Source organism: Octodon degus, unplaced genomic scaffold (genome assembly GCF_000260255.1).
Source record: "Octodon degus isolate 3935 unplaced genomic scaffold, OctDeg1.0 scaffold00128, whole genome shotgun sequence".
NCBI lineage: Eukaryota > Metazoa > Chordata > Mammalia > Rodentia > Octodontidae > Octodon > Octodon degus.
Genome location: NW_004524704.1, coordinates 5,510,112 through 5,525,001, shown reverse-complemented (window position 1 = coordinate 5,525,001; position 14,890 = coordinate 5,510,112). Strand labels below are relative to the sequence as shown.

The following is a 14,890-nucleotide window of genomic DNA, read 5'->3' as shown; positions in this document are numbered from 1 at the left end:
TTACCTCACTCCCTCATGCCTCACTCTCCAAATAATTAACCAATAAAGTCAGTGTTGGCTGAGAGGAAGAATCAGAAAACAGAGGACAGTGCCAGTCACATGATCTTCCAGCCAGTAGTCTTTCTGTAGGGCTGCAGGAATCAGGAGGCTCTTCGAACAACTAGTGACCTGTGGATGACATCAAAAACATGGAGAGATAATCAATCAGGAGAGGGATGAATGACTATTCTGATGCGTTTCTGGGTGCTGCAAAAGTTAGGTTCCTAGAAACCCATATTAGCTTTGGTGAGTGCAATTCCAGGCCAGATGGAGTAAGAAGTGGTGTCCTCCATCTTCCCACTTGCCAGCTGGTGCTAGCAAAGTTCTTTGTTCTGTCACTCAATCTCTCCAGATACTGACCTCATCAGACAGCAGTGGAACCAGAAGGTTCACGTTTATAGTCGTGCAAAATGTGAGTTCACCTGAATCTCTCTTAACTCCCTCCTCCCCTTTTCTTTCTCTTCTCTGCTCCCTCCTTATCCTCCATTCTTCTGTCTTTCTTCTTCCTCTTGCTCCTTGCCCTCCTCCTTTTGTTCCTTCTGCTCATAGTCTCTCCCTCATAAACACCTCCCTTCCTTTCTGCTCCTCTCCCTTTCTTCTAACACATTGCCTTCTCATTATATTGTGTAAGGATTAAATTGATCTGTTAAGATACTTAAGTATTTGATCTCTCTTCTCTGATATTCCACCTTTCTGTACTAACATAGGGAGCCTGAAATTTAATTCTGAAAGATGTTGAAAGCCAATAGATATTTTGTGTGTAAGCCACAGAACTATGTGACAGACGTTAGAGTTTTGTAATGTCAATCTGCATGGGATATTATATTGGGAGAGGAAGAGAAAGCTAGGCATAGGAACAGAGTTGGAAAAAGTACTTTAATACTAAAGTACGTCACTTAATGAGAAGACTGCTGAATTCATCGAATCCCTAACTGGTTCAAAGAAGAGAGACTAATCCTAGACTCAGGGAAGAGACAGAATTTGTGTGCTGTTGAGTTAAGAAGTGGAAAGTGCATACTTTATGATGCTGTCTGAGAGACTATTATGCTCCTGCCTTGGGTTCTGGTTGATAGAGAAATACCAGTCATAGAATCCTGAATGGATGATCGCTACATACATGATGATGTGTGTGGATGTGGATAGACCTATTTGGAACTATATGTAGAACTGTAAGTGGGTACGTCCATGAGAAAGGTGAATATTTAGATCAATAGCTGAACGAACTTTCAGCTAGAGCCATAAGTAGGGAAACACTGAGCACATTGATGACAGTAAAAGCCAAGGGATGGGATGAGGTCACCTACTGTCCTCTCATGAACAAAGCAAAGGGGTAGCAAGCATGGTTGCCTGGAACAGTGGGGTTGAATGGTTACTGAAAGAAGAGTACACAAGAATCAGAGGAGAATCGGAGAAGCAGGAGGGAAGTCAGAGAGTCACCTAAGCTGAGAAAAGAAAAAAATCAGGAAGACGAGCTACCACTACTTTCAGGTATCAATTTTGCACTCCTGCGTTTCAGGTGAGGCAGCGCAAGGGCTCAGTTCACAGAAGTGAAGACTGCTGTGCCCGATTACAGCAGAAGTGAGAGCAGAGTTGAGTGTGAAGGTGCATCATATATAAAATTGAGTAGATTTAATTGTTGTGGCTTGAGAGGTAAGAATTAGAATCAACATGTAGGAGACCCAAAGAGAACAAATGAAGGGAGATGCAATCCTTTGGGGTGTGTGGAATTACTCAAAGATAAGCATGAGTAGGAGGTTGGAGGGGAAGTTCCCAGTCCAAGAAGGATCTGCGAATGCAGTCATACATTTGGAAGCACTTAGTAAACAGTGGGTTGAATCATATGTTCTTGACAATGTGAAATCATTTTTAAACAACAGAAAGGATTGTGTTATATATGTATGTAATCACAGCACTGTGGGAGGCTGAGGCAAGAATTGGCAAGATTAAACCCAGCTAAGACAATTTACTCCCTTAGGCAGACATTGTCTCAAAATAAAAAGAGGGAGGTGCAGGGAATGTAGGTCAGTGCAAAGTCCAGAGCTCACTCTCTAGTACCAAAAAAAAAAAAAAAAAAAAAAAAAGATAATTTCACATGGTTTAGTCATATAAATCAAATATATAGTGACTGAACAAATAAATGTATGTATTAGAGCAGGAAGTCTTATTGATTTTCAGTGGATAAAAAGATAGCTAATTTTAAAGAAATTTGATTCTAAAAAGACTAAGGGAAATGAAAACAGGAAGTGACCACAAAAGCAGAATAATGCTTTCTTATTTCATTTGAAAAAGAAAGGACTTATCTTCCAATTTGTTTTCTGTTGACTTTTATCATCCGTTTATAATGTTAAGTCTTAGAGAAGGAAATAAATTGCTAGTTGTTGTTTTTTTTAATGATTCTGAGTTCCCATGAATATAATTTTCTTGTGTTGTTGCTGGGGAGACATAAATGTCACTACAAGTGCAATTTTTTGTTCTTATTTTGATTTCCATTGACTAAGTCTTTCCGTTTTCAGCCACTTAGTGTCACCCTATCACAACCCAAATTATAGTCTAAATTACAAAGATGAAGTACTCGTTCCCCGAGCCACAGTGGAGCACAGACTCCATGGAGCAGAAATTGTTCCCTCGGGCATGCACTAGTCAATCTTTCATTTTCTTTCACATTCCTCATTCAAGAGAATTTCTGGCAACACTATGTGACAGGAAAATGAAGAGTTTGCTTCACGATGTGTTTATATTGATTGCCGGAAATATTTTAAAACTTATTTCTGGAATTTGATCAATCACTCACGCATGTAACATCCAAATGGAAGCTGTGTAAACACGTGTGACTAATTACTGACAATACCTGGGAGCACGTGCAGCCAGGCTGTTCAGTTGATAAAGGCAAGTTCTTCACTTGACATTTTATCCCGAGTCATCTCTAGATGACATTCTAAGTAATAATTTCATTTCATGAAGAAAAGGTCTGGCCTATTCTCTTTATTCTGATATTCAAAGTTGCTATAACCTGTCCTGCCATCCCTGATTCAGTCATTCACACTAGGAATTCTGGATGCCTGTCCTAATAAAATCTTTTAGATTATTCGCTGCATTTCCTGTTCATTCTGTTCTGTCCACCAGTACCATTTACTCCATGGGACCCTCTTTAAAACGGACACAACATGCTGAGCATGAAATGTGCACAGCGAACAAGTTTTGCAATCCTCTGGTTAATATTCCACAACTGTGGAGAAACTCTTCCTGTCACACCTTGCAAAGAATGTTTTCTCCCATATCTCACTGGGCAGAAGTAGGTACACAAAAACTAATACCATACCTTAAATAATTATTAGCGAAGAGTGTGAATAGCTCCCACTCATCGATACTAGAGCCACCCACTTGCATATATCCTAAGCCTCACAAAAGAAGAAAAAAGTAGTTCAATAAAAACAGGGTCATAAACAGAGGGCAGCAGGCAATCATCACTGTGTTCAGTACTTTCCAAGGTTCCATTGATTACGGTCTCTTTAAATTCAAAATACATTTTCTTTATACTTTTATTAAAGAAAACCTATTTCAGTCTTCCCTGTATGTGGCATCAGGAGCAGACTTCATATTTTATTCTGTATCTTTAGGAACTGGCATACCGTGGGTGCCAGCAAAGCGCCATGGAAACAAATTTCCTTAGAGTGACTGTCACTTGTATTCTTGAATAACAGAGCGATTGTGTATACCCCATGTCTAGCAGAAAATAAGTGGAGGTTAGAGCGAAAAGAGGAGCATCTCAGTATTCAGACTCTAAGCAAGCAGGTCCTTTCCGCTTCTAATTTCTCCTTTGTCATTTCCTACCTCTATGAATTTTTGAACATTACGTAAGGTTCATAGTTGTATTTTGTGCCCCTCTAAGACAGAATGGTTGCAAGCATGTAACTTACGGCAAAGGCTTAAATGAATCAGTGCTGGTAAATGCTAGCTTCAGTTAGTATCTATGAACTGTTCAAATCAGAAGGTAATGACTATTTGGGCCACGGTAGGATTTGGAAGCAAAATAACCTATCTGGAATTCGTAATTTCTCCACCAGGCAAATAGTCAATTTCCATAATGACAGGTAAAGCGAGGAAGTCACAGTTGGCCTTTACTAACTGCGTTGAAAACAGAAAAATTGATAACTCTAAATTTTTCCATTACCACTTCTGGATTTAAAGTAACAAAATAGCTCAAGAGCAGTTTTTGATTATTCTTTTTAAGAGAAACACTGACTCTCAGCTTTGTGTGAGAAGACAGAGAAATCAGTACAACAAATTGAAGTGGGGACGGAAGTAACGTGAGATGAAAAAGAAAAGGTGAATTTATCCCTCATGAAGCCATAAAGGTGTGGGCAATGTTTTGCAAAGTCCAGTTTTGGAGTTTGAAATATAAAGTTTTAATATTTGAGAAGAAAGAAAGAAAATTCTACTGAAATTTGTGCCCAGAGCTAAGATGTAGAGTTTAATAATATCTGTCACATTATATTGAGTAGAGCAATAAATTCAGCTATTCAGCAACTGCAATGTTTAAGCAATGGTTTTTTAAAACACAACTAGAGTTTGTAATTTTTCAGGAATTCAATCATGTTCTGAGTTAATAAAACACTTCTACCCCCACACACGTCAAGCCTGAGCATGACTTGTCAATTATTACCATACGCAGTGGCCCTGATAGCAAATGTTTAACTTGAAGTTATGTCAGAACAGTTTGCAAAGTGATCTAATTTGTGTTAAATCTGTAAGGGACTACATGTAATGCTTCACTTTGGACATGGCCTGTTAGTTGCCAGTACAATCTGGTAATGAATGTGGAACAAACCAATGTCAAGATTTTCCATTCAGAATGCCACAGGGACCCTATCTCCCAAACTTGGTTTTAAATCCTCCTAATTGTGATCCCTGTGAAGCAACTTTACAATTTGCTTTTATCTGGCTGACACATTCTTAATCTCAAATATCACTAACTTCATCAAACTGCAGCAAAGGTGACCTACCATTTATGCTTACGTCTCCCCCTCTCTCATCTAGAAGATGACTTTCTTGGAGAAGGTTTGGTTTTGAGCTCCCAGTCTCTAGCTCAGAAGAAGAAGGAGGAGGAGGAGGAGAAAAACAAAAACATAATCCATGCAGTATTATAAATAAGCATTTCCAAAATTCTCCTAAATGTTTAAATTATAGAAGAGAAGAAGTTCTGGCTGGGGAGAAGATTGCTACAATGTCAACTATAGTGGTCAGGGAAAACTTCATTGAGCATATGGCGTTTTACCAAAGGTCTGAAAAAGAAGAGGCAGTGGTAAGCCTTAGAAATACAGGGAAAGGTGATTTTCAAACAGTGGAAAGAGCAAATGCAAAGCCCCCAATGCGAAAGAATGATTGAGATATTCATGAGAAAGCAAGGAGGCCTGTGTGTTTGGCACAGAATGAGCCAAGCGACTAGAAGGATCTGAGGTTAGAAAGGAAAGAGAATGGACTTCTGAGGCTCCATAAACATTGCAAAGATAGCTTTTGTTTCACATAGAGGGAAATGATCTGCTTGGGAATTTTGCATAGAGATGTAACAGGATTTTGCTTATGGTTAAGAACATTTCCTTGGTTGGTGTATTAGTGCAATCTGCAGGCCAGCAAATGTGCAGTACAATTACCTGCTAGGAAGCTACTGCAGCAGCTAGAGTCACAGCTAATGGTTAGGGGTGAGGAATATGGGTAGAAGCTTAGGAGTTAAAATTACAAAAAGTAGCAGAAGTCAGTATTTTGTGTAAGCTGGGGTTACAAGGTTTTCTCACTAGTCAGAAGTGCTGTGTGAAAGAGCGAAGTCAAACATTGTTACAAGTTTTTGTGATTTGAACCACCATGTGAAAAAAAAAAATGATTAGGGGCTGGCCAAATGGCTCAGTGGATTAAAGCTCCTGCAAGCAGGCACAGGGCTCCGGGGTTCAATCCCCATGCTGGTCTGCCAGCCCCGCCTCCAGGGCTCCCCGAGATGGCAATTGAGATTGGGTGTGGTGGCGCGCGCACCTGTAATCTCAGCTCAGAGGCTGTAAACAGGAGAATCATTACAAGTCCAATCTAGTATTGAGACCCTGAACACCCTTTAGACCCTTCCCTAAAATATAGAAGGAAAAAATAAAAAAGAGCAGAGGAGATCTGGGGAAGATCAGAGGAAGGCTTCCCGTGAGTCTATATGCAGAAGTCTGGGAGCCATCCAAACGTCAGCATCAATTTGACAGCTGATCGGGTGGCTTGAGGGAACAGAACTGGACTGAATAGATGAATCTGAGGTTGCTGAGTTTCTTTATGACATCCAATAAGACCAAGTGACAGTCCGGAAAGAATGTGTGTGTAAAAGCCAAGGGTCTGAGGACTGAGTCTTCTGGGGCCCTCCTAACATGTCAAGTCTGGGGACATAAAGACAAGTGGTTGTTAAAATGGAGGCGAAGGAATCCAGAAATGTGCTGTTCTGGAATCCAAGGGAGGAAAACGTTTCAGACAGAGAACACAGGTGGGCTGATACTTCATGTAAGAGCAGGACTTCCCATATGTGGTCAGTATTTCTTCTCACTGGAGAGAAGATGCAAACGAAGAAACCAGAGGCAATAGCGGCATGCTGTCTCATTTCAAGTCCTCCTTCCCTTAATCGGCTCCTGCAATACCCGTGAACCTCTGACCCGATGTCAGAATCCATTTTATTTTATTGTTCTCTCCTAATCAATTCCTTACATGTGCGCAGTGTCAGATTTCCTGGTGATATTTTCAGTTTCACCTGCTTCAGAATGAAATCGTATGAAGCAGGTAAAATGAAATTGTTATTACTTTAGAAAATAGAACTTGAGGGAGCATAAGCACTGGTTCAGCCATCATCTTGCAACTGCTAGAACCTTTCTCTGCTCCCTCTTTTAATAAACTGAGTAACAGAGAATCATTTATGCTTCTTCTTTCCTGAGTGCCACTTCCACTCATACCTTTTATTTATTCTTGCTGAAGCCCTTGTGTTTTGGTCCTTGATTCCTTTCAAAGAGCTGTATGCCATGACCTTTAAGGACAAATATCCATGTGCCTTAAGAGTTTCAGGGGATTTGGACTTTTGCAAGGCTTTGAATCCTAAGGACAGTTTTCACATCTCCCAATCTCCATCCAGTTCTGAAGTTTATAATCCCTCTTAGAAAAGAGAAGGCCCAGACAAACGACCAGGCCTGAACAGGGACACGTAAAGCGCTCTCGCTCTATGGGGCTCAGCACCCATGCAGTCAAGCAAACCTCAGGATTTGAGTTTACATCTCTTCGTAATTCATCTCCTTTCCTTATTTTCTCTGATTCTTTCTCAGATTTCTTTTTCTTCCACTGATGCCTATATTCAACCACACAAAGTCACCATGGACTTAAGTGGTCTTACTAATAGGAGAACAACTCTGCCTTCAAGTTGGCCTTCCTGGGATGAGCATTCACTGTCAAGTGCTGGCATAGAAGCACGTGGTTGGAGAACATATTTCATAAAAAACTTTAAATGATAAAGTATAAATTACAAAAACCATGCGGCTTGTGAATTGTACCAAGGTCAACTTTCTGACTGTGATACGGTACAATGGATGTGCAAGGAGCCACCTTTAGGGAAAACAGGATCAAGGTGATAGATAGTCTCTAATACTGTTTAATACTAGGCAGCAATATATAGTTATCTTAAAATGAAAAGACAAAAATGTCATGCAAGTAAAACACCACTCATGTCAGGCGTCTTTTCCAAGGTCATCAAAATGTCCTGATACAAGGGAAAAAATGTACTAGAGGAACTACTTAGTTAGAATCTACCAAGAAAACATTTGGAAGTGGTTTGGGAAGTCAGAAAACTAACTGGGTAAATGGCAAGACAAATGTAGAAATGAATATAAATTTTATTTCAACAGCAAATATAATAATGCCATTTGCAGCAATTCTATGAGCATAGAAGCCGTCTCCACTTGGTTGCCGCATTCCTGTCAGCCACCTGCTGTAGGAACTTGTACATTTCGACGAGAATTATCTCGTCCACGTTTCTGCTTGGTCCTCGTTCAGGTTTCTAATACTTAACCAAACATGAAGCCCTTATTTCCCTTTCATCTCTTTGCTAGTCATCTGGCTTTCTCTTCCTTTCCCAGAAATTCTTAAGATCATTGACTCCGCTGACGGAAGTCAGGCTTCTGACCGACTAATAAATAAGTTCACCAGTGAAAAGCCTATTTTTCATTCTGTTTAATTACAAGCTTCAGAGACACTCAAAATGGAGGGTGTCTTAGGGACAAATAATACTGTGGGCTTGGTTTACTTTTCAGCTATTGGCATTGGCACAGAGCCCTTCCTCTGCTTTGAAATTCATGGCTGGGACCGTGGCTGCATACTAAACAGAACGTGAGCGCCACACAGCCTGCTTAGCCTGTCCAGATGCAGTCCAAGTAATCCATATACCTTAATGACCTGTTCAGAGCAGAAGTTTAGTTAACTAATATGCCTTGTTTCTTCCTAATGCAATCCATGTATGTGATCATAAATGGGTTCATATACCATCATTGGATTTGGATTTGGGGAACTATACTCAAATTACAATATGCTTTTTTGAAATTTTACCCCTTTGGTTTTAGAATTTGCCCCTGAAAATATAAAATGATTAAATTACAAATAGTTTTACAATTTTTCCTTTGTCTCTCATTTTCCCATTGCCATATGACCATCTATGATTTGCTTCCCCTTTAAAAACAGCTTAATGAAATTCTATATCATTTCTTGTGTTTTTTACTATTTTTATTCTTTTTTTTTTTTTAAAAAAAGGAAAGGGCTGGCTAGATAACTCAGTGGACTAAGCACCTGCTTAAGCAAGTTCAGGGACTGGGGTTTGATCCTTGGCACCATATGCTGCACTGGCCCCAACCCCAGGTGTGCTGAGCTGACCTCCAAGACCAGGCGTTGTGGTGCATGCCTGTAATCCCAGAGCTGGGGTGGCTGAAAACAGGGGAATCAATATGAGTCTGAGCTGCATAGTGAAATCCTGTACCAAATACAGACAAATAAATAAATAAATGATAAAAAAGAAAGAAAGGTTTCTGTTCTGTCAAAAAAAAAATTTCTGAGATTAACACCCTGAGATTTCCAAATATCCTGTTGAATTGACATAAATAACTTTTCTTTGGATTTTCGGGACGGGTCTACAGGGTATTCAGGGTCTCACTACTAGATCAGATTCGTAGCGACCTGTCTGTTTACAGCCTCCAAGTGCTTGGATTACAGGCACGTGCCACGATGCTCAGTGTCAATTTCCATCTCAGCACACCCCAGGGTCAGGGCCAGCAAGGCAGACCTGAGGACCAAACCCCCAGTTCTTGTGCCTGCTTGCAGGTGCTTTAATACGCTGAGCTATTTGGCTAGTCTGACATAAATAACTATTTTACATTTACCCATTTATATTTCGATGAGCTTTATGGTTTCAGTAAATATCACTATATATGAATATTTGTAAACTTTGTAGGTATAAATAGTCTATATCTGTGGATATATTTTGAGAAAGAGAATTCTTGGACAAAGCATTTATTTTTAGTCTTATAGATATCTCCTAATCGTCTTCCAAAGAAGTAGCACTATTTTCTCAATAGCATATGAAAGGATGTTTCTCTGTGTCTATCCTTTCCTACCACATTGCCGAAACTTGGATGATTGTAAACTTAAGTCGGGTTTAGACCCGAGAATAAAAAGCAACACTTAGAACCAAAACAACAAGGAGGATCCTTAAAGGGTAGAAAACTGAACATATGTTCTACATGTAAGATTCTATTAAAACAACAGGCTTTTTTAAATCATGCACTTGAATTTTAAAATTGACTTAAGCAGCCAGCCAGCTATGCCGGTCAACATTTATAACCCCTACTTGACAAAGCTTCAACAAACAGTCCTGAGCATTCTGACCTTACCCTGAAATTCCTTGGACTGCTAGTGCCCGTGAGCATGCAGTGACATTCTTTTCCTAGCTTGTGCTACTCACCAGTCACAAGGACCATCGTGAATGCATGTTCTGGTAGGAAGCAGGAGACAGGAAAGTTAACAAGTCCTGAGAAAACCAGAGCTTGTTAGGTTCAGCAAGCACCTCATGAGCCGAGTAGGACTCAGACCATTCAGTGTCGCCTTAGTGAACTCAACAACAAGGACCTGGTGTTTTCAGCTATTCCAGGTAACCATGGTTCTTGCTGGGAGATTGTCTGAAATACTCTGAGAACTTGATTTGTTATGGATTTGTTTCATGTGCATCATAACTCGTCGCTACTCCTACACCTGAAAGATTGGTTTTAAGAAGGTGTTCCCAGCATTTTATGACCTATTCTAATTATTGGTCAGCAATATTCAAAACAAAATATCCATGACATTAGCCTTATATCTTCTTCATATCATTCTGTTGCTATTGAAATAATGTGATGCAAATTTAACCTTTACTTCACTTTGCTATGCTGTGAAACTTTTTTAGAAAACCAAAAATGCTATTGACACAGGGCAAGGTGTTATGATTGAATTAATTTAAGCAATATTTACTGTTCCCTGAAACCATACTTGACTCACTGAGAGGTTTTTAATGCTGACTTAGGTGGACGGAACCATTTGAGGAATTCTTTTCTTTCCTCTGCTCCAGCATTCTTTTCTAAGCTGCAGCCCTGAAGTCTGTGTTGCTTCAGTACAATATATCTGAAACATTCAGACGCAAACCATATTAAGACTTCTCTTGCCATTTTTTAGTAATGATGGAGCTTGGCAGCAATGGCATCAGCGGTTAGGTGGTAATCGTGAAACGCTGTATTTCATGCTGAGGTTCAGCATGCAGACAATACTGGGATTTGAACTGAAAGAAAAGTGTGGGCTTTATTTGTTTTTCTGTTAAGCTAAGTCCCACATGACTTCACCTACTCATACATAAACTTCCTTATGGATAAAATTTGAGTGTTCATTTTCCTCTGTTAGTATGCAAATCTATTTGCAACATTCTAGCATAAAAGAATGCAGCTCATTTTCTGAGCTTATAAATTGCTCATTACCATGCTCTCTGATGGCCAATTCCTAGCTCTATCTGCAACTACACAAATCTCTTTGCCCAGATAAACTTGGTGATATAAATACAAGGTGCTAAAGAAGATGCCCTGGGGATTAAGGAGAAAGTGCATTTCTCAGTAAAAAGTCAGTAGAAGTGTCTATCATTTTAGATTTTTTGCAACTTCATACTTGTAGTTATATGTTATAGTTCAGGAGCATAAATGCATCAACTGACCTCATCAACCCAGTTTTTATTGCTACATAATGGAAGCATTTAAAGGGTTTTCTCATTACCCCCAGAAGGATTCCTGGTTCCTAGGTGAAAACAAGCAAAGAAATACAAATAAAGTATCTAGCAAGAAATATTTTCCCTTCTGTGGTTGTGGATGGGAGATGCTGTAACCTATAAGGGTCAGCACAGACAATTAAGATAATTTGTTAAAATAATTGGGGTTTGTGACTTTACAGGTTGCTTCCCCTGTTGTTTGTCACAGCACTGTAACTCTCAATAGAGTGTCATGTGATCTGTGTGTGTGTGTGTGTGTGTGTGTGTGTGTGTGTGTGTGTGTGTGTCAGAACCAGGAATTAAACTCAGACCCTTGTGCTTGCAGGCAAGCGCTTATTCTACTGAGCCGTCTCCCCGGCCCCTGTGTGTCATGTGATCTTGAAAGGATCCTTCATGCCTTCATTCAGCCCTTCGAGCCTAGATCCCTAGGAAACAGGATTCATTTCTGTTTTCTTATACTGGGAATGTGCTTCATTTACATGAAAATATTTCTTGTGGGTAATGAAAACCCTTCCTCTACCAAAAATATGAAAATAATAGAAAGTGCAAGATGTACAAAAACTCTTTAGGGTAAGCAAAAATCTGCCTACAGAGAAAACAAAAAAAAAATGCTTTGCAAATCTACATAAAGTGGAATGTTAGATAGAAATATGATGCACAATATACATTTCTTGTCAATGGTAAAATTAAAAATCTACCCAGAGAATATTTTTCAATTAAAACACTGCAGCAACCATAAAATATGCTATAGAGCTTTTAATTAAAATAAACAAATGAAAAGATGTAAATCCACATTGTCTCTAGGCACTGCTTGTATTAAAGGATTATACTGATGAGATGTTTGCCTTTTATTGTTCTAAACATGTGTTTCAGTTGGTGCTCTCAGATCTACTGTGCAAAGAAAATGAAATGTAAGTAAATAGCCAGAGATTTTATGTTTTTACTAAGTATTTTAAAAATTCTAAGTATTAAAAGGGTTTAAGTCACTTCAAAATCCTCCAAAGAAGTCCAGCCAGATGGCTCAGCAGATTAAAGTGCCTGCTTAGGCAGACATGGGGACTGGGCACCTGTAATCCCAGCACTTGAGAGGCTGAAAACAGGAGGATCACTACAAGTCCAATCTGTGTAGTGAGACTCTGTAGACCTTGTGATAAATACATAAAAAAGAAAAATAGTCCTCCAAATAGTTCCAAATGATCATTGTAGGCTTGTCAGAAAAACAAAAATGAACAGCTTTTAAAATGCAGATGGCTTGATTTTTCTAAAGACAGGAAATATGAATTTTGTTCACATACTTATTGGCCACTTGTACTTCTTTTGAGCAGTTTCTATTGGGTACATTTTCCCCATTTTTGATTGGGCTATTTGTTTTGGGTGTGTTAATTTTATCAGTACTCTATATAACCTAGATATTAGTCCTCTGTAGAAAAGTAGCTGGCAATTTTCCCTGCTTCTGTAGGTTGTCCATTTTCTCTGCTGAATGTTTCGTTTTTCCTGACATGCATGAGCATTTTCACAAAATTAAATATCATATTGCACCCTTGAAGTTTGATTAAAAAAATTGGTGAATTCTTATATTTAAAAATTGGCACAATAAAAGACAGTGCCACTAATTCCCCTCACAATATTTCCCCTGTCTTGGAACAAACTTGCCATTCAGCCCGCTCCATTGGGGCACTTCTAGAAATCCTCTTTTGTGAGTGTCTTGGTTGCACTGCTGTGGCTGCCTCAGCGTCCTGAATTTATTTACTTTTCATGATCATTTTGACTTTGGGGAGGAGCTACAGTTGCCGGGTGAAAGATCTAATGAATAAGGTGGATGGGAATACAACATGATGTTTTTACGAGCCTGCCTTTCCTCTGCGGGCAGTTGCACGCAGCATTCACCATACATTTGCTCACTGCATGAAGAGACTCAGGAAAGAGGACTTCCCGAACTGCTCCACAAAGTGGTAAAAAATGATGGGATGGAGATGCCTGAAGGGAGGAAGGAATATTCTGAGGAAGGTTAATCACAATGTCTCTTTTATAGTAATCAAGTTTTATTTGAACATTCACTGTAGATTTTGATGACCTCTAGAATATAAAACACCTGAAATACAAGGAAAAGGATGAGTAAAATAAAAAGATATGATAAGAAAGAAGAAAGCAGATATTTTAGAGATGTGGAACAACACCAGGGAGAGAGGTGTGGTAAGAAAGAGGCAGGTAAAGGGCATGAAACTGATCCAGATGGATAGATATGTACATAAAATTCCCCAAAATTAACATCATATATGAATTTTTTCTCCAGCAAAAATACATGCACATTAATTAAAATAAAATAAAATAAATTTAATTTACATTTTGATCAGCTTTGATAAATATATAAGGGACTTAGTAGGTTTCCAGGTATTTTTTTTTTTTCTCATTGAAACACTCAATTTATTGTTGGATGATTGGAATTTATTGGTCCTCAAGGTGCTGAAATACTGGGGCACTAATCAGGAACAATGTTAGTATGTAATCAGATCCTGCCGGCTAATTCACGTGAAGATTTTACCTCGTGCAGTTCTGCCAAGTCACTGATGACAGATTTCTCGGTATTTCTGCTCAGTGAATTCCCCTCTGTTGTGGTGTAAGGGCGCTTTGCATTCCTGAAAGAGTCATGACGTCATCTACAGCTGCATCCTCTCTCGAGAGTCAGGGCCAGGATGAGAGAGGCGGGTTTCTGGATGAGTTTCAAAGACCAGCAAACCCACCTAGATTCTCACCCATATCAGGCATTCAGTTCAAAGTGCCTTTAATGGGAATTATGTGAATAACTCACTTTTCCTTGCTTTTTGTGCTGTAGATGTTAATGGTTCTCTGAATTAAATCCAAGGGAGGGGGAGAAGTTGCCATTAGCGCTGCTGCTGCTGCTGCTGATTAATGATAACTCTAATGCACCGTGACTTAGTGCAAGTGTCAGAAAAGCGCTTTTGCCAAGTGCTTTCTTCTGGCTGCCGCTTGCTCTGCCAGCCAGCTGTTTTCAATTATCATCGCCTATTACCCTCTAAGCCAGGGACACTCAGCACTGACTGGAAAGGAAGCGACCTGGCCAAGTGGAGTGCTTTCTTTGGCCCTGGGTTCATTCACTTCTTTGTAGTAGATTGTTTTATTGTCGACAGTCGATTTTACTAAGTGCTGCGTGTGCTACCTTTCAGCTTTTGCGTGACTGCCCGCGACCCTTTCTTTGCAATAATTTTTGAACTTATTTTTCTGCCCTGTCTTTTGGTATTTCTGCTCTACCTGAAATTCTGATTGTTGGCACGTTTACATGGCTGAGGCCTTCATGGTTATGCTCTTCTTACCGCTTGCTTTCTGCCTTTGACTCTGAATAGTAGAGCACAGAAATTCGTAATTGGAAAGTCTTGAATTTTGTGTCTAACTTTCTGATCACTGTGGTGGGAATATATTATGTTGAGAAAAATTTTACATTGACTATAGATCCTGGGTGCTACCAGGCTCCTTGTAGAAGAGACTGAAAACTAGGGAAAGAGA

At 39.5% G+C, this 14,890-nt stretch overlaps 1 protein-coding gene across 1 annotated transcript in view; it reads left to right on the top strand.

Moving 5' to 3' along the window:
• Positions 1–385: 385 nt before the first annotated feature.
• The window catches only part of Tmem207 (transmembrane protein 207), a 34,812-nt gene continuing 20,307 nt past the window's right edge, over positions 386–14,890 (top strand). The window contains exons 1-2 of the mRNA XM_023700905.1: positions 386–451; positions 12,242–12,279. Coding sequence (XP_023556673.1) covers positions 12,278–12,279 — 2 coding nt within the window. The 5' untranslated portion in view covers positions 386–451; positions 12,242–12,277. The remainder of the gene's footprint in view (positions 452–12,241; positions 12,280–14,890) is intronic.